The 21,049-nt window shown below is 36.3% G+C and overlaps 1 protein-coding gene across 4 annotated transcripts in view; it reads left to right on the forward strand.

The window, feature by feature from the left end:
• Positions 1-21,049, forward strand: part of SBF2 (SET binding factor 2) — a 215,094-nt gene that overhangs the window by 99,101 nt on the left and 94,944 nt on the right. For all 4 annotated transcript variants that reach the window (XM_072337706.1, XM_072337708.1, XM_072337707.1 and 1 more), the window contains exons 4-6: positions 1,887-2,000; positions 3,633-3,743; positions 5,973-6,078. In XM_072337706.1, the coding sequence (XP_072193807.1) occupies positions 1,887-2,000; positions 3,633-3,743; positions 5,973-6,078 (331 nt within the window). The remainder of the gene's footprint in view (positions 1-1,886; positions 2,001-3,632; positions 3,744-5,972; positions 6,079-21,049) is intronic.

Genomic DNA, 21,049 nt, shown 5'->3' on the forward strand with positions numbered 1-21,049 from the left:
GTAAAAATAATAAATGTTATTAATTATTTCATTATCTAAAGTTAGAAATAGGAAATAAATTGCTCACCACTTCAGTTCTGAATGTAGAAGCCTGCGTTTCTTCTGCTCGGGAAAGGTGAAGGTCAAAATGAGAGAATTAGCAACAGGAGCTCTGTATTTAAATGGAGACTCAAGGTATTATTCTGTTGTCGTGGTTCTGTATGTCACATGGGAATTATTAAATGTCTTGTGGTTTTCTGTGACAGTGCACGTTATTTTGAGTAATTGATTTAGTGGAACATAACTTTTGGAAGTTGAACCTGCCCGCCATTTTGTTGCCAGAAGTTGAACCTGCCCGCCATTTTGTTGCCAGAAGTTGAACCTGCCCGCCATTTGTTGCCAGAAGTTGAACCTGCCCGCCATTTTGTTGCTGTGTGACAGCTGGCAGCAGAGGGGCAGTCTGACAAAATGGCATCTGACATAGAAATGTGTATAACGCAAAGCTGTGGAACTGGATTCCATGAGAAAAAATGACACCCGTTGACATTCATTGGTGCTTGGTGAACATTTATGGAGACCAAAAAGTGTCTGTGTGCAGTGTGAGTTTGTACATTTCAGTAGTGGTGACAGGACAGAAGTCATAAGTTTATGGGTGTGGCCTGCAGACTTTTGTTCATCATCAGCCAAAATGCACAGCTAATGGTGGTGACTGTGTTGAAAAATAGTATTTTGTAGCTGAGAATTTACTCTGCTTGATGGTGTTATTTTACTCTTTGTATTGGTTGTGGTTTCCGTGGAAATAAATAGGGAGCATTACTTTCTGAGCAACCTGAATAAAATCCCACTAGAAATGTATTGTAGCTGAATGTTTTTCATAATTAAATCATTCACGAACCCATTCTCAGTACTTGTAATATCTTTATTTTTACAGCTTCTATTTGGAAATGTACATTCTAAATTAAGTTTAATCTTGCAGCATTCCTTGTATTTCATACAATATTATCAGGTTTTTACTTTATAGTAGAAAATTGTTACTTTTAAAAATTACTATTTTATTTTCTCTGAAAATAAGCTGAAATGTTGACCAGGAACATGACAGAAATCAAAGGCAGATATTTCGCATTGTCAGATGGAAAGGAAGGTTATTTTTCTTGTATTCCCAATTAAAAAATTACAGTGATTTTTGCTTAAAAGAATGCTCAGTCATAAGAACAAGTAACATGTTTAGAAATGTGGTGGGTGGTGTGGGAGTGGAGAGAATTACATGCAAAAATTGGAGTGTGCTTTGTCATTTGAAAACTTACTTAACAAATTTGTCAAAGAATGCAGAGAATTTTAGAAATGAAAATAATTGGTGACATCTTTAGTTTTGGCCAGGAGTGATAACAAAATATTTCTGACCAAGAAGTAAGTGCTGGCAAAGAGGTTAGATCAAGTTGCACAACATTGTGATCAACTGAGAGTTTATCTACTTGGTGCCCTTAGTTTTTTTAACCGGAAACATAGATGTTCCTAAGTTTGTGAACTGTCTTGGGAAACTTGAATTACTTCTTTCTGAAGGAATTTTACAAATTTTCTGTGTCAGGCTGGAGATGACTGTATAGATAATTTTAGCTGTAACATTACTGATAACTCTGTATCTTAGGGAACTTTATTTTAGATACACTAGTGCATGGCTTTATGGTTGAGCCTTTACAAGTTGAGTTCCCTGGAAGTTTCTATATGGAGTTCAGACAACTGTTGGAATGTGCTGCTGTTTGTTGATGTCACTGCTTGTTTCAAACCATGTGCGCATTTCCTTTCCAATTAACAGTGCTTTTGAAGTTTTGACAGCAGTTAACTTCTTGTAAAAATGCTAACAATTCAGTTAGTGACTACTTATTAATTGAAATGTTTCTTTTTTCAAGGGAACTAAAGAAACTGAAGGAGAAGAGGAGTCTGGTTTAATTGCGCCTGCTGAAGTCTTTGCTCCTAAGAGTCTAGTGCTTGTGTCCAGACTGGATTATCCAGAAATTTTCAGGGTAAAGAACTTACCATTGCCATTTTTAATGTCTGTCAGCAGACAAATCTGTTTTTAATGAAAAGCAGTGACAGAGATTTTGATTTGAAATGACTCAGGATTGACTTGGGAATTTAACAGCAAAAATTGACTTAGAGTGAGCTAGATAAAATTCAATTTTTGTGACAGTAAATAGTCCCTCTAGATTAGAACAGTGTTTTGTTTTGTTTTTTTTACTCTCTGAGTACTTCTATATCTTTATAGAAGATGAAATAATAAACCCACCTCAGAAAAATCTCTGTATATTGAAGGGTATTATTAGGACAAAACCTGACTTGCTCAGGTAAAAATAACACATTAACAATAATTGATTAGATATTTAATGGTAAATTAATGGTGAAATCTTATTTTCTTCCATATGTAAGGTAAAAATGTCAGAGCCTCTTCCAGATCAAATTAAAATGCATGACAGAGGTTTAGGATCTTGGATTACTTTCAGCTGTTGAGATATGGCTGATCAGAGATAAACTAAAAGCTCAGTTTTTTATTAGGCTAATATATATTAACAGGAACAAATGTAGTTCAGCTTACAGATCAAGCTAGGAAAATCATTCAATGAGAGGTAAAGATGATGAGTGACGGTACCAACTCAGACTAAAATTCTGCATAACTGAGTGTTTCATCTCTCCTTGTGGTCTTTAGCAAATGCAGAGCAAAGTGTGTAGGAAGAGGGCAGGCTGTAGAAATAATTCCACTGAATACTTTCCCAGACCAATGTGAATTATAGTTTAATGACATCCTGAACCAGAGGTGTCAATTGTATGATTTTTTTCATATAATTTGTCCAGTTTCTTGACTCTTGATTTTATAACATCTTATGGCAAGGGCTTTCATAGCTTAACTATGTGTTACATGAGAAGTTACTGTTGGAAGCATGTCTAAGAAGAGAATTCCAAAGATATTTACTGAATTATCAAAATTTCAGCAGTTAAAAGGCACCAGAAGGATATTGTGGAATGGAGTTATTTTATTCAAAAGCATTTTGGAACATAATGCTAAGTCATTTTATGTTGAATTGCAAATGATAAATATGCATCTCCATTTTCTCAATCAAAACCGTATTCATGCAAAACAAATACAGAAATGTTGTGATGTTAATATATTTGTATTAATAATTTAAAATATATTTGTATTGAAATAATGAAGTTAAATTACGAGCAGACCTGTCAAGTCTTGATGCTAGTTTTACAACGAATCTGATAAGCTCATTGGTTCGACTGTTTTACTCTGTTGACCAGTCAGAGTTAGGTTCAGATAGTTCATATGGCAGATGAAGCTATGATTATTTTACAAGTGGAGTCATTTAAAAAAAGTAATTATTAGTAAAACACTTTTAATATACTTGAATGAAGCTCAAATACTGAACATTGCATTTCTTGTTATAAAAGATTATATTTGCACCTGCCAGCGCACATGTTGCTTTTATGTCCAAGCTCATTTTTTATGAGTATTTACTTCTATACCACATTTGATTGGGACACACTTCACTACATTAATCTCTATTAGACACATTCATGTCTTTTAAATTATATGAATATCTTTAAGTAATTTCAAATCTGCATTCCCTGTATTTATATTTCCTGTGTTTTTGTAGGCTTGCCTTGGACTGATCTACACTGTGTATGTGGACAGCCTGAATGTGTCCCTGGAGGCTCTCATTGCAAATCTCTGTTCATGCCTAGTCCCTGCTTCTGAAGGGTCTCAGGTAAATAGGGGGGGGGGAGGGGGGAGGAAAAGGTATTTTTCCAGTTAATTGAATTTATGAAGAAAACAAAAAACAAAAATTCTTTAAATATTTTTGTTGAAAAAAAGATCACAGTTCAGCTGAGTGCTTTCCCTGTGGCCTGTCTTCTAAAGAGAGCAAAAATTCCATTCCAGTATAAGGTCAAAGGGTTAATTTTGTCACTGAGTTGGCTTTTTACAAGGCACAGTAACAAATCAAGCAGTTTGTATAAGTTTTGTTTTTAATAATAACTCATGTTAAGGAAAATTTCTGCTTGCTATATGTTAAAAGGGTTATTTGTTGTTGTTTTTTGTTTTACATGTCTTTTAGTTCATTTACCTGTGTCTTTTTCTTGATTGCATTTGAGTATGCCGTTGTTTCCTTTGGTAACTGCTTTAAGTTTCTGTTTTGAGAAAACAAACCAACAAACAAAAAACCCCAGCAACCCTGAGCATTTTTTTTTTTCTTTTCTTTTTTTCCCCCCAGAATTAAATATCCCTGGTAGCCCATGCGTTTAAAAATAGCAAAAAAGTTTGTAAATACATCTCTTCTACCTTTTCTCTTTGGCTTTCTATGAGCAAAAAGTCAGATTTGTTTCTTTGTTGATTTACGTAAAATAAATTATTCCTATACATTAATATTTTTCTGACAGCCAGTTGGGTCTTATTTGCTTGATCTTTATGTTATGCTGTGACATTACTGGGAAATTGAAGCCCTTATCACGAAACACATCTGTAACCTAAGAATGCAAATGGAAATATTTTCAAAATAGATTTCATATGCATTTTCTCATGCTTTGTATCCACTCTATGGATTTTCAACCTTCTTGAAATTGTACAAGTCCTGAATTCTTCTCTGTTTTTCCTGGCCACCTTGAAATTTCTCTTTAAGGTAAATGTAGCAAAATCTTTTAGCCTAGTCAGATCTGCATGATTGCTTCCTAACGTGTCCCTGTCAGTTTTGAAAGGAAGTAGGTATATTTTGTTACTAATATTATTTGTCAGAAACATTCTTTATTGTTATTTGAAGCTCATGTTATAGATTGTGGTGGTCCACTTGAACTTCAGGCTCTTCTTTCTGCCCCCCACCCTCCCTTTTTTTTTTTGTTCTTTTTTCCTCTCTGTCCATAAGTATGATTTTTGTCCCTGGCAGTGTCTTCTGATAGAAGTCAGGGAAAATTTACGTTTCATCTTTTGATTTCTGTCTTCAAATGAAACAGTCTTTCACTCGCAATTTAAATTTGTTGATGTCAAAATTCCACTTTAACCAGAAAATCAGTTTTTCTGTTTTCTTTCTTAAGCTTGTGCTTCCAGGGCTAAATCTAAATTGTGTGTCTTAGAATGGAAGCACTCTTCTGATGTTTATCTCCAGAAGTCTTTGAAGGGCCTCCCAGATTGTTTGTGTGCCCAGTGCTGAAATGATCAACTGCAAAGCCAGTTACTAGCCTGCATCCAGGTCTGTTGCTTAAGTGCTGGGCAAGGGGATCTCTGCCACAGCTCAGGGACTTACTTGGTTTTACTGTGGAATGTTTTGCTTTCAGACATCTGCTGTGCAGCAACCGGCATTTGTTACCATCATACTTTCACTGATCTTGAGAGCAAGATTATTTTGCAGTTATAATATTTTTTGAGTTGTCATACACAAGCGTGTTCCTTTCACTTCCTGTTTCCCTTGTTGGGGAAATGTTCTTGTGCTGGAAAGGTAACTGAAGTTCTAATTCTACCGAAATATTTAGAGTGGGAACATAGAACTAGCAGAAGAGTGCTCTTCAATATGCAGATGTCACTTGGGGAAAAAATTTAGTCTTGTGATGGAGCATGAGTATGGGCACGCAGGCAACACATCAAAAAACTTCAATTACAAAATAATATGTTTTTTCTGAATTGAATGTGTTATATTTTTTTTTTTCAGAGGGTTTTTTTTATCATGCTATTAAAAATGTAATATTGAATGCCTTCGAAGGCATGACTGTTTAATTCAGTGAGCTCACAAGGATGGCATTATCACACTGTCCATTCGAGAAGTCATATGTTAAACTCAAATTTTTATTTCAGATCTATGTTACTTCAGTTATTCTTAGTGATCATAAGATTCTGTATACAAAAGAAATAATTTTTACAGGATGAATCACATTATCTGTATGACAACAGTATGGTTGTTCTATATAAATCAAATTTATCCTAAAATACACATATATATTTGTTTCTACAGAAATTGTTTTCTTTGGGAGCTGGAGACCGACAACTGATACAGACTCCCCTGCACGATAGCCTTCCTGTTACAGGCACCAGTGTGGCTCTTCTCTTTCAGCAGCTGGGTACGTTGAGGTCTGCCCTGCTCTGGGGGAGGCGGGGAAAATAGTAAGAATTCACAGAGTAGATTATTTTCTGTTCATATTCAGCTCATAATCCTGTGCCAAGAAAGCTACGTGGTTAATATTAATTCATTTTGAATGAAAGAATGACTAATAGTGCTTTAATCCCCTAATCAGGCATTCATGTAAACTTTTTGTACATCTCATCTGTGGTGCAATAGCTCCAATGTTATCCACTGTCTGAAAATGTGTTATGAACAGAGGTGAGATTGGCCTCCTCAGATGTTGTAACGTTCATATAAAAAGATTCTCTACCCCTTGGATACTGTTCAAACTGAATAAAACCCAGTAGGTTAAAAACAAATTAGTGTAAATGAAAAAGTTGGTATAAAAGATGTCAGACACTGATTATGTGGAATATATTTTCCCAAGCCTTAGAAAATAATTTTAAGTGATTGGATTTTAAAAAGTAGCTGTACTCAGGAACACTGAAAGGGAGACAGAAGCATTTATTGTTTAAAGCTTAGTTCTTGAATGCTTCTGAATCAGCAAAGAGATTTTAGTCTGTACTGTAGCATCTGTTGCTGAGCATTCATAGAAAAATTATTCTAGTCAAAACAGTAGTAACTTCAGTTTCCTACTCCAGCTAGTTGTAAGACCTAGTGATTTGGCAGTGGAAAATCCTCTAGACAACAGAAGATTTCATATGGTGGAACTATCAAAGTCTATATCATGGGAACTGATAGCAGATCTGATAAGTACAATCTAAATATTTAATTGTATTCTTTCAAAAACAGTATTATTCCAAGACAAATATTAATATTTTGTTGACAGATAACTAATGTTACAGCTTATCCTGACCACAGTTCCTGAGGTTTTACTTCACTTATTATACCAAGATTCATTAGAATTTGCCTGAGCACACCACAGGCAATGGTTCAATCACGGAAAGGCCCAATAACATCTTTCTGTTTGGTGAAGATGTGAATTATGACATGAGTCACAGTATGGTCTGGTATGCTTATTCTATAAGTACGCTATGAGGTACCTAAGATGAGGCAATATATTCTATGGCAATTGTAGCAAAGGTTACTGCAGATTCTCAGTTCTGGAAATGTCAAGGGAAGCAAAGCTTTCAGCTAGTGCTTAGATCAGTTACTGTGCGACAGTTGACCTTTGTATGGCAAATTGGGGTTGTATTATTTCATGTCACAAGATCAAACAGAGATAACAAAGACAAACCATTTCAGATTTATAGAGAAACTATGTAAAGAGAGAGTGGGAATGTGAGTATGGAAGGGGAAACCAAGAATACCATCTATTCCTCTCAGATTCTTAGTATGGTCAAGTGTGCAGAGAGAGCCTTTTGAATCCCACTCATTTTGTACAGAACGAAATAATAACACTTTTGTATGAGAATTTAATATCTTTCAGATACGTGGGATTTCAGGTGATATTATTAACCACATTTTATTAATGGGTAAATATAAGCTTGCTGATGTCATGTAACTCCCGGAAGAGTTGCTACAGAAGGGTATTAGAGAGTTTAAAATGTTACTCAGATGCTTAGTGTAATACTCTAGCCATCAGTAATACTTATTCTTAAGCCTTATTTTTTGAAATTGTTTAATTCCTTATTAGATTATTTACACTTGTGTTGTATGCCTCTGACTTACTCTTGGTCTAACATCACTTCTGTTACCATACTTAGTTTTCTTGCAGTAAATGTTCTGGTCTATGTACTTCTACTTATGCATTTTTTTCTTTCTCTAAGTTGCACTAATTTTTGGAGTTCCAATCTTTCTTGTGTTTTAATAGCTTGTAAGGAGTACAGGAGTCAGTAAGCACAAATACACCATGTACCCATTCTAAGTATGCTGCAGGGAGGAATATGAAAATCAGCAGGAGAGGGAAAGGGAGAAAATGTGGGAAAGCTTCCTTATTACTCACAGTTCTGATTAGTGACACTTTGTGTTGGCCCAGAGAGAGAGAGATAGAAGAAAGTATGTAAGATAGATAGAGGGAAGTTTGTGATTATAAAACTTGGCATAGAAACTACAAGATTACATCCCCTTTCCCTGAAAAGATGATACAAGTTCCTAAGGGGAGGGAGGGAGGAAAAAAAAAAAAAAAGGATTCCATGTACCCTGTCTTTTTTTACTGTAACATCATTTTCTCATTCCCTTAAAGCTTCAGAATTTTTGTAGAGCCTAACTAATGTTCTTGTGTAGCACTTCTTCCTGTCTCTCTCCTATTCCTTGGTGTGATGGAGAACAGGAAACTTTTAAAATTCTGCAGCATGGGAACGTCAGTTCCCAGCTGATGTCTCTTTCAAAGTTTTTTGTGTCTCAGTATCTGAGGATATAGCACAATGGTAGAATCACCTTGTATCTCAGATGGACACAAATTAAAGAGTGTTTGCATTTGCGTAGTGTACGTCGCTTTACAGAACAGCACATAGCTCCTTTCACGTGTAGATGGTGTATATCTTTGATGGAATTGTTATGTTCTTCTAAGGGCAAGGTTTGTTAATGTGAAATTTCCGTTTGGATGTACTGAAAGTGTAAATACAGCTGCATATAGCTGTCTGTAACACTTGTGGAATATAAAACATTCTTCATTTATTCTCCCTTCTTATATTGCCTACTGTGTAGCATTAATGGCAAGAGTCCTGAATTATGTAGTAGAATCTATTAGCCTGTTCCTTTGACAAGGTTTTTGTTCTTTTTTCTTTCTTTCTTTCTCTAAGATAGAGTTCAGTACTTGTCTTTAGAAATCATAGCCTATTAGAAGGCCTTTGTGCTTTTTGTGATGATTGTAATGCTTGTTCTGTTTCTCTGGTCCTATTTCAACTGAAGCTAAATACAATCTTATCTCTACCAACCTGAGCAAAATCATTTGACTTCCATTGTCCAGCATGTTGTTGGCTAGTTTAGTTTGATGATCACTATGATCCCATCGTATGCCTGTGTTCAGAACACAAAGGTTGACTAGACTGTTTGTCAAGTAACAATATGTTCAGTTGTTTCCCTTCCGGTACAAGTCGTTTAATACTACTTGAATTATTAATAGAAAACAGAAGAGTAGTTAGAAAAATATTTGTGATCTGGATAAATCACATTTTTAAAAATAGCTCTTTCTTTCAGATAGATGGGCGACAAGACAAAGTTTACCACTATGAATAGATACGAAAGTAATTTCAACATTTATTTTGAGAAATATTGTGCAATAGTAGTCTCATCGTGCTTTTTCTTCTTGGCAGGATAGTATGTCAGAAGATGACCCTCCCTATATTACCAAGTTTACAGCATATCTGGAAGTAGACTTTGTTTTCACTTGGGCCGCAAACTACGATTGGGAAAAACATCCCCAATGGCTTTAAGCTTCATAATAATGAACATCAGTCTTTGACACTTTAAATCATACATTCTATTTATTTCAAAAACTGTATTGTATGAGAATACTGTGACAAAGGCCAGGCATGTTGCTGGATCACTGCACCTAAAAAAAAATATATTCCATCATCATGGATTAGCTGGAATAACATTAATCATGAAGCTGCGTTTATGAATGGTCCGTGATAAGTAGAAGTGTTTAAATGCTCTTCTGTTTCTCCTTGCCTATTAGTGAGATGTTAGATATCTGTAAAAGCTTTAAAGCAGGGTCGCCCTTTTGGGGATTGAAGGAGATTTTTATTATTATTGTCTTTTACTCCCTCTCAATGCATTAACAGTATGTTCCCATGTCTCTGCTTCAAACTCTTCCTTTCTCCAAACTCAAGTACTACTTGCCTGCTCTATTCCGGTGTTGTTATTGAGCATGGCTTCCTTTGGTCGTTTGTATTTGATACATACACCTACATCCCCTCAACGGGTATCATTTCCTAATGAACCTAAGGCAGAAAACTGTATCGGGGACCTCAACAATATACATCAAAGCAAGAAGCTGAGATTTAATTAGCACTTTTAGTTTTTTCCTGTTTTAACACGGCTAAACTGATCAGAACAATTAAGAAACAAGATGTTCCTTAGGAATTAATGTTTTGCTCTACTTTCCAAACTCTGAAGACAAGGGTTTTTTCCTTCATTTGCTTCTTGCTTGATTTCTTATGTAGGCTGTCTTTCTATCCTCACATTTCCTTTGCTCCATTCAGTAGATCTCAGACATGTGGGCTTGCCTAGCTATACGGACTTGTTTCTTGGCACCTGCTTTACCTGGAGCTTACTGCCATTCAGTCTCTGGCAGCTAGTGGTCTTCAATTTTTACTGTAAATGTAGTGAAAGTTTCAAGGAAGATGATGTTTTGGTATTCTTAATGATAGCTTTTGATCCTTGTGCTGTTAACAATCAAATCTTGCAAGTTTGACAAGAGATGTAGTTATGGACCCCTATGGGACTTACTTGCCTGGTGTAGTTTCATCCTGAGGAAGATATTTTCTTTATCTTAGAACAGGCATGCTGGTCAGATTGTCAGCATGCAGCAATAAAGCTGGCTTCATTTGTTAATAAACTTTCCAACATGTTTTGCCTCCCATAGCACTACCTCAAAAATCATGATGCGAACATAATTGTTCATAATTGTTTATATGTCTCAAGGATAAACAACACACAGTGCAGCAACTGTTGACCTATGGAGTAACAGAGAAATGATCTGATGAAGATTGTCTAGAACATTTCATTTCATTTCAATTCTGAGAAAAAGATGAGTGCTGAGTCAGACCTCGGCATCACTATGTAGTACAGAATTTCAAGCACTTTGCTCTCCTGCAAAAAAAGGAAAACTTTGTAGTCTGCCAACTGTCATTGACAATTTTAGGTGCAGATTAGTAGACTGTATTTCTCCAAAGAGCAATATTAGCATTATGTCAGAGGTGAGTGATTAACAAACCTGTTACAGTTGAGCTGCGCTGCATATAGAATAGAGGCTAAAAAGAGTGACTGGGTGCATTATGTATCTTAAAAGTAAGAGAACCTGAATGTCCTATGAGGAGTTGCTGAGGGAGCTTGGATTCTTTAGTCTGGAGAAGAAGAGGCTCAGCAGGAGACCTTTTCATTCTCTGCAAATACCTAAAAAGCGGATGTGGTGAGGTGTGGCTCAACTTCTTCTCCTGCATAACTAGCAGTAGAACTAGAGGAAATGGCTTCAAGTTGCACCAGGGGAGGATCAGGTTGTGTATTTGGAAAAAAATTTTTCTCCAAAAGAGCAGTCAGGCACTGGAATGGGCTGCCCATGCAGGTGGTTGAGCCACAGACCTTGGAGGTATTCAGGAAACATTATGATGTACTAAGGGATGTGGATTAGTGGAGAAACATTGATGGTAGATGGACAGTTGGACTAGATGATCTTGGAGATAATTTCCAACATTGGTGATTCTATGATTCTAATGTCTGGGAAGAGTGCACTGTAATGTGAGATCATAAGACCACAAGTGCCTTCTGTCATAACCCCTGAATTGATTTTCTTTTATGATAAGTGAAAGCTTAAATACCAGGATAGAGATTTTCTAAAATAATTGGTTCCCATCTCTCTACCCCTCTTGTATTTCTATTAGTCAAGAGAACACAGAGGGATGCAGATATTTTCATTTCCCAGTAGTACATTTCCCATTTGTGCAGTCTTATTCTTGTGGATAATGGTTTCAAGCTCCTTTCTTAGTGACCCTAGAGTCTGACAGATTCCAGCATAAACTGCCTTTTACTTCCCTTATAGATGCTGTTAACTTGATGTTACTGATTCTTTAACATTTTAAACATGTAAGTTGAAGTCAAAGTACCTGTTGGCCAGTGCTGTGAATGTAACTCTTAAAATATTTCTTAAGTTTCAGAAGACAATAGAGTTCAACATAGAAATACTGAATGTGCTGGCTTGATTGAAAGTGAAAAGGTATAGAAGTTATTAGTTTCTAAGGAGCATAGTTTTTTGTATAGATCTATGTGAGGAAGATAATAGGAAATTGACCCCAAAGTTAATAATTTCATAATAATTAAGTCTTTTTAGGTAATACTTTAGCATTTTTTACATAAAAATGACGGCAACCCAAACCCCTATGATTCTATGTAAACAGATGGCACTTTCATGTAGCTTTAACAATTTTTTAAGATTGTATATCAGTACTAAAATTATCATTAGTTTTACCATGACCATTATATCTATTGAATCAAAGAGGGAAAAACTACAATATGATGTTCCTCCAATTAATTAACTTTTTCAATAGCTCATTCTAAAGTGAAGAGCAGTGAAATAGAGATCCATGGTTACTGACATATAGTAATTCCCTACTTTATGGAAAGATAAAATGTGAGGAAATGATCAGACTAGAAGAAAAGAAGCCCAATGTGTAATAGCCAGCATGACATGTAATAATAACAGAATGTGGCTTGTGGGTGATGCCTTTATTAGTCAGCTTTGACTATAAATTTGGCTGATTCCTTCTTAAGTTTTTTGTTAATGTATTACTTATGCTTATTCATATCACATGATCTTCCTTTCTAGCAAGTTCATTCTTGGTCGTGTAGAATTTCCCTGGAAAAAGAAGAAAGATTCTTCCAGGAATAGGCAAAAAGTTGATTTACTACAGTAAGTTTGAATTGAGAAGAATTTTTAATTCTGTGTCAGGGGAGATAAAATGTTCAGCATGTCATGTAGAGTATCTTATGCCAGCAGGAAACTATATTGAATTGGAGAGTAAATGGGGAAAACATTCCTGGTAAATACATGTGCATATTTCTATTGCTGGGAAACATTAAGAAAGAACCACTGCACAGCCAACACGTTAGCTGGCTTCTGCTTGTTATAATCCCAGTGTCTTCAACATAGAACAAGAATTGCTTTAATACTGTATTTTGTTCAGAAATAATATGGGAGCAGCTAAGCAATGAGATATTCAATCTCTGTGATGTTGTATGAAATTACTCAATGCAACATTTTCAATTCAGTAATATCAGTAATTGAGACATGCACTAAGATCAGGCCATCAGTGCTGTGGTGCACCTCTGCATCTCGTGTTTGTCATGAGAGGTCAATGATGTGAGCCAGAACTTCTGTAACTTCTGTCAGGTTGCTCACAAACTTCTTGCCCAACTTACTGGACTTCTTTTCTTTCCATGAAATGTATGCGTTGTGACTTGGGAACATACATTCCCTGTGTGGAAATTAGGCCACATGTGTGATTAAATTAAGACAGTTTATTAAATGTTTACTCAAGGATGTTCAAATCAGACTTTGGTCTCAATAAATAGTGTACTCTCCAGCCATTGCAACATGCTAGTACCTGTTGCATTAAATGGCTGCTGCTGGCTTTGTTATAGATGTTGTTTAAATGGGGAACTGTGATTAAACTCAATGAACTAGCAAAAGAGAATTTGCTGCTCCAGATTTCTTACTAGATTTGTCATCTGTCAAAGAAGAAACAGAATATGAAAAGAATTTTATGTGACATGCACTGCTAATGGGTGCTTACTGCTGCAACAGCAGAACAAATGGGAATTTGTTTTTTATAAGTTTAGGGAAATAAAAAGGTATTTTGCAAGTTAATTTTGTACAGAGACTGTTGTACACTCCAGAGTCTCATCTGTTTTCTGTCAGCCCTCTTGGGTTATGGTTTGTTGCTGTGATTAATTCAGTCGGTCAGCCAAGTGCTTCCATGAGAGCAAATCTGTTTCTCTCTGCAGATGAACTAGCTCACCTTGGACTTGTGTGAGCTTTAATGCAGGTGCAAAGAAAGACTGTGAGTGGGACAAGACCATCCCTAACAGCTACAGCCATTAGAGCAGCTTCTAGTCAGCTAATGTCAATCTGTACCTTCAGTAGACCCTGCTCACGTTCTTGGATTTGTTTGGCATATGTGGAACACAGAGAGCTCTATTGTTGACTAGTGTATTGCTGGTGCCCTAGTGCCAGCCAGATTCTCAGAGATGAGAAAAATGTAAACTCCAAAAAGCAACTATCTACTAAAGAAATAAAATCAGAAGAGCAAAGGAAGCTTGTTTTTTTGCTAATAGAAAATAAAAAGAAACATCCACTTCAGAACAGGTGACTTTTCTTTCTACTTTTACTGTTATGAATGCAAAAATAAGTTTTCTCAGTAATCCAAAGTAAATTTAGTAGCACTTCAATTGTAAGACCTTAGGAAAATGTACATTTCAAAATGTGGCTGAAGAGGTGCAAAATTGCAGTCCATGCATTTCTTCTTGTAAGATCCCACTTAAATTGTTGCTAACAATTTTTTTTTTTTTTTAAACATATATGTACAGTTTACCTGAATCCAAAATAGGTAGATCTCAGCATTGCAAACTGACTGTAAAGACTTCTCAGAAGCTATTTCAGCTCTAAAACCCACTGTCTATCTCTGATTGTTTGGTAGCACTGATTGGTCCATGCTTTCTGACCTGCATTCTGTTCTGTCTGCTACACCAGCTAGGTTAGGACCTCAATTTCTTTTTCAGTGTATTGTCTTCAAAAATAGTTACATTATGGTATCAAATAGAAATGAAACCTGATAGATTAATGTGCTGTTCTAAATTTGTTCATTCATACATCACTTATTTCCTTATTCCGTTATTCATTCGTTTACTCATCGTTTCCAGCACACGCATTTTCTCAATTGCTAGATAACTTGCTTTTAGTGCAAAATGGAAATGAAGAAGAATTTTAACATCCGGTTAATTTAAGGCATTAGTTAGTGATTATACTGTCAGAGAAACAACAATTACTTTTTGTATGTAGTATGAACATTTGTGTTGTCACAAGTCTTACAGATACTAATGAATTTTAATTAATTATTAAGTTCTGAGAGTTGCCATTGGGAAAACACTTAATTACAGGAATGTATCTTTATCCAGTACAGTTCTGTTTAATTGAAAAGAAAACCTGAATTGAGCTTTTTGTGCTATATAAAAGGGAATATGTTTGGCATGCTTACAGTGTTGATGTGTTCCGAGTATGTGGTTCTTTTCTTCGGTGGTATGTTTCAGGGCACACTAGCCCCATAAATACATTTTTTCATTGTGGAAATTTATAACAGAATGAACAGATATTTGTTTTTGTTTTTCTGTTGCTTCTTACTCTCTGTGATGACTGTACTGTGCCAATTCTGAAATCTTTCAACTCGTTCAGGAGTACGTGCTTTATATACAGCCACTATCAAGGCCTGCGCTGTAATATAGATCCATCTGGTCTGTCTGATACCCTCTTCACGAGGCTGAGCCTGTTCTACTTTTGCTCCTGTTTCTCCCCTTCCACAAACATTGCAATTTAGATCCTGAAACCTGCAGGCTTCCTTCAAATAAATTAGTTCTCATGTCCCACTGCTTTCTGTTATGTCAATGGGAATTGCATACTATTGAGTTTCCTCATCTCTTCCAGGATGTGTAGAGCAGAAACTTCATCCTCCAGAATACAGTCTAGTCACAATCTTTCCTTAAACTAGTGCGTGCATAGATTTACAGCGCATACAATCGCTATACATAAAACTAATTCAGAAGAACATTCTTCCTTTGTTTACTGCTGAAGACTTGCTGGCTATTTAGTTGCAATGTGGTGAAGTATCAGTATCTCAGGAGGTCAGAAAAATCTCAGGGGATTTCACAAAGGAAGGATTTCACAGAGAGGTTTTTTGTTTACTTGTTTGAGGGCTTTTATGCTTTTTTGTTTTGTTTCTTTTTTCTTTTTTTAGTATTTTAAAATATCTAACAGAGAATCAAAACACTTTAAGGAACTAAGAGGACCTTTTTCACTTTTGATTATCATAGTGTTCTGCAGTTTTCTTTTTCTTAATTGAGTGTTTGTGGTTCTATACTTCATGAGTATCAACCAACAATGCCTGAAGATAGCTCTAACAGGACATCGTTATCAGCCAGCTCTGTTCTTGCTGTCTTTGCATTTCTGTGCTTCCCATTAATGTAAGTCCGCAGTAGTTCTGTCCCTTGAGAAAGACTTTGTAGTCCTTAGACAGGAAACAGATATGTTTGCAGTTTCTTGTGTATCCTTGACCATTTTTCCTGTGTACAATTCAAGAATGACAATACCCTTCTCATTCTTAGATATTTTCTTTCTAAGGATCTTCATGGTATTGCTCCCTCTCTGCTTTGTTTTGTTAAAAGACATTTTCTTGTTTGAAACGAATCCAGTCAAATTATGCGTATCTGTTTGTTCCCAGTGGAGTAAATGGATACTTCTCCTCTATTTTGGGGATTCAAGCAGCATTTCGATTCATGAGTGTCTGTGTTGTTCCAGTTGATTCAAAATCCTTCTACAAAATTCTTTCCAAGTGTTTTGGTTCAGCGAGTCTCACCAGTGAGAGCAATAAAGAAACTCTCTGCACTGAAGTGAGGTTTGAGCAGTAGTGTTTGCCTGCAGCTTTCTTGGGACTGGGAATCTACATATTTATGAGAAAAATATCCAAGCCCAGTATATTTCTGCTTCACATGTCTTACTAAGTAAATAAGCATAAATTGAGATGTGACAATAAAATAAATCATATTTCAGCACAGCAGACTTTTAGTCAAATGCTAATGAACAGAGAGTGAAAGAATACAGTATTTTAATCTGCCGTTTAACAGCTTAATATTTTAGAAATATTGCTTGCTACCTTCCCTGTTGGTGGGGAAAAAAATGTATATTTTCCCCTCAACAATTCTGGGTTTAATTTTAAATGCAGACCTATTTTGATTGATGTTTTATCAGCATTTATTCTCTACTGGAATCTGGTTTTGATCATAAGAAACAAAGCAAAACCAACAATAACAGCAACAACAGCAAAACTTGGAGTAAGTAACTAAACTTATTTTTAGAAGCATCTGTCAAACTTGTCTGTGTGAGCCAGGCACGGAATCAGTTGGAAACCTTCATTGGTAATGCAGGTTATATTTGTATAGTTTAAAATATGTTGTCTTGCAAATTCGACATTTTACTTCATTACCACATGAGTACTTTCAACATATGAAACGACCATTTGTATGTTTTACCTTCCATTGTCTGCTCTGCTTTATTCAGAAAACTGATCAACACTGTCATTACTCTTGAGCTTAGCAGTCTTACTTGGGGTATGTGTAGCTTCATTAGAGACAGTTTTGCACTTTTGTCGTTCAGGAATGAAGACACTGTTATCTAAATATTTTCCTGTTAATTATCTGTAGCTGCATCATTGTCTCTGGAAAAAAAAATTATGCTTAATCATGATCACTCAGTGTATAGGCAGATTTGTGTTAGAAAGTTCATGGAATCCGGAGGGCTTTTTGTTCCTTTCAGCGTGTCTGCAGAGGGATTTAATGAAATTGATAATAACAAAGTGGTATCAACATGCAGATGACAGACATGACCATACATCTTCCTAAGTAGATTATGCGGTGTGTCCAATCCCTGTCTCCTCTTGCTTGTGCAATATTTGGGTTTGGATATCAACTGTCTGCTTGAGTCGGTGTTGCCAGCACACAGTTAGTATTGTTAGACTCTGAGGGAGCAATATTTAAGTAGGAATGTTTATCTGAAGGGATTTTTTATTTTATTTATTTATTTTTTGCTATACTTCTTTTCTGTCTCTTGGATGCGGCGTTAAACAATCACTTGCCCTTTTTGGCATCTAAAGCATCACCTTTCTGCATGGTCCTCTTGTGCCTTCCCTCTTCCCACTTCACCTGAAGATGGTTTGTGGAAAAGTCTTTGACCCATTCTGCATTTCTGAAAGAACACGCAACCTTTGTGTTTCAGATACTAAATTACCTTCACTTCCATTCCAGAAGGAGTTGTTTTTTTTCCTAAAAATGTGTTTTGATTCTAGTACTGTCTGACACACCCACTGTTTGCTTCCATGTGCTTAGAAATTAGTAAGAACACTTTCTTCATTAAATGTTTAATTCTTTGAGAGAGTCTTAGCTGAAAGCCTTGTGCTTTTGAAACTGTTTCTCCTCCTTCCCATTTCGACAAAGTCCAAATAAATTAATCTCTTGGGGTGCTTGTCTGACTCATATTCTCCGTGCTTCGCAGCCAGAAAGCAGGATAAATTAACCTTTACAAAACTCTGTGCTGGCACATCTATATTTGCTCCCCACTCCTAAGTTTGGCTGTGATTTAATCATGTAATATGGAGTGCAGTCGTACTGAACTGCATAATTTCTGAGATGTACATTGAGCCTAAGCTGAATGGCATTACAGTTGTGTTCTTACACTTTTCTCCGTGCGTAGCTGATGGTAGGTGTACAATACTTTTTGAATTGGACAAATGAATGCAATTTGGCAGGAATTGCCTATGACTGTTGAGTATGTTTGCTGCCTCTTATTTATTAGTTAAGCATGGAATTCATTCATTAGCAGTGCTATGCAATTACATCTAAAAATAAAAATGAAAAGAGTTCTGTGTTTTTCTGTTATTTTCTTTCCCAGTTACCTTTAAAGTGCGACACTGCCTGGCACAGAACTTGTACTATGCAATCTCCAGTGGCCTTTCAGAAAGGCTTTTCTGTCTTTGTTGACCCATTTCCTGGATTAGTCTGGCTAAGTTATGGATTATTTTGTCTGTTAAGCTTTTTCTTGTGTCCAATAATTCAAGAGTGGCATATTGGCATAATAGTGTATCCAGCTAGTTGAACTTCTAACTTTCATGTTTATAACTCTTAAAAAGTTAATGATAACATTTTATTTTCTTGTGATATAGAGCACACTTAGGAACTTGTCAAGTACACTTTGTTGGTTGGTTTTTCTTTTTTTCTTTTTTTAATCTTACTTGAATAAATACTTAAATTCTAGAACAACAGGAAACAGGCAGAATGATACATTTGTTGATGTAGGATGTCAGATAATTTAGTATAAATTACAGATTCTTTAAATACTTGAAAACAGTGAAGGTCAGGAAGCCTCCATTCAAAATTTTCCAGCATATGTATAATATTTTACAGGATGTCTGTCTGTCAGTAGGCTGCAAAAGAATAATCTGAAAAAACCAACTTGTTTGTTGTTTTTCATGTTGTCTATTTATGCTCTGACAAATGAGCATCGGATGTAGTGTTGAGTCTGAAGAACAGTGTGCAGTTCAAGGTTACAAACAAGCCAGAGTGTGTAGCATGAGGAAACTAGACGCAGGCTGTTATTCTGAACTGTTTCTTTTCAGTAAGTTAATGTTCTGGCCTTGAAATAACATGTTAGTGTGGTTCAAATAATTTAATTGATGATTTAAATGATTTATAAAGGAAAGTAATAAAAAACGTTTCTGTGAGTAGTTTGTGTGATCCTGTCAGATGAAAATTTCTTTCACAGTCCTTATATTGTTCATATTCATGAAAAAATATATTTAAAAGTAAGTGTGGATCTATAATTTTGCATCAACTTAGAGGCTACTACCTTGAAAATAAGAAAATTCTATGTTAATCTGCACCTTGAACTGTTGATTTTATTTACTTAATTTTCTTGTGTGTTGTGTACAGAGGTCCATAACTTTCAGATAGAGACTGAAAGCACTGAAAACAGGTTTTCTGAAGCTAGGAAAGCCCTTCAGGCTCTGTCTGTCACATGAGGTAACTGGGGCAACTTGTTCTCTTGTCTCTTGTCCCCCTTTGGCCTTCACCCAGCTGCACAGCCAAGCTCTGCCAGGCCCCATGTATGCTGTTCTGCCCAGCTTGTTCAGCATGTAGGCCTGTTGGCCAGCTGCAGGTTGCATGGCAGCCATGCACACAGCTTGCAGCTGCTTTTAGCCACTTATTCCAAGGACTTTGAACATGTGTCAGGGAATGCCAAACTGGAGAGAGAATTTTTCTGTACTTTCTTATGTGGTGGGCAATGGCTGGGCAGCCTCCTGGATTTGGATAGAGCTTTCATTTGTCCCTTATTAAGCTCTGTGTTGTAACTTTCCCAGTATCCTTACTGTTTTTGTTGTTGTTGTTTGTTTTGTTTTTTCTTTTTTTACTGTTGCTTACAGGACCTGCTGATAGGTGAAAGAGATGTATTTAGATGCTCTCAGGTTTGATCCCTGTCACAAGCTCTGTAAATAAAGTAGTGCTTTTGTCTAATTTGGCGAAGCTGTGGCTATGCCTGCTGCATTCAGATCACAGCAGACATTTTAAATTCATTCTCCGTGGCAAGTGAGGAAGTACTCAAGGACAGCAAATGGGAAAGGTCACAGAACAGATCATCTTGAATGCGATCACTTTGCATGTGTGGGGCAGCCAGGGCATCAGGTCAAAGGCAGGTCCTGCTTGACCAAGCTCATCTCATTCTGTGATCAGGTGACCCACCTGGTAGGTGAGGAAAAGGCTGTTGATGTAGTCTACCTAGCCTTCAGCAAAGCCTTTCACACTGGTTCCCGTAGTGCTCTCCTGGAGAAGCGGGTCACCCGTGGCTTGGTCAGGTGCACTCTGGAGGGCCAGTCCTAGGGAGTGATGGTGAATGGAGTTAAATCCAGCTGGTGACTGGTCACAAGTGGTGTTCCCCAGGGGCTGGAATTGGGGCCATGGCCATGTAGTCTTATTTAGGATTGTTTGACAACTGTTGCATTTGATTATAAGAAAACAGTTTCAGATGTTTTAAAGATATATTCCCAAGCATCTTGATAAGGTATTTGGTATGGAATTAAATGTTGTAAGAAGCCTGCTTGCTATAAATTGAACTGTTTGAAAACAAAAAGTATATTTGAAAGCAGTCTTTAGAACCTTTTGGGAAAGGACCAAGGGCAGTTTTGTATGCAAATAGCAGTTCAAGTTTTTAATTTCTCACAGAGATTTCTGAACTAGCAGCAGTTTCTATCTTGCTGTTCAAATGTATGTGTTCTTACATACAAGAAAGGTCACTGTTTCACTGTAGTTTCCAACTATTCCCTGGTGATTTTTTTTTTTTTGTTCATATAAGGAGACTTGGCTTTTCTTTAAAGTTATACTTACATCATGTATTGCAAGTAGCTTGATTTACAGTAGCACAATATTAATATTAGCAGTAGCTTTCTCTCAAGTTTCTGACATTAATTTCATGAAGTTGTTGGGATTCTTGGAGA

Source organism: Excalfactoria chinensis, chromosome 5, assembly GCF_039878825.1.
Source record: "Excalfactoria chinensis isolate bCotChi1 chromosome 5, bCotChi1.hap2, whole genome shotgun sequence".
Classification (NCBI taxonomy): Eukaryota; Metazoa; Chordata; class Aves; order Galliformes; family Phasianidae; genus Excalfactoria; species Excalfactoria chinensis.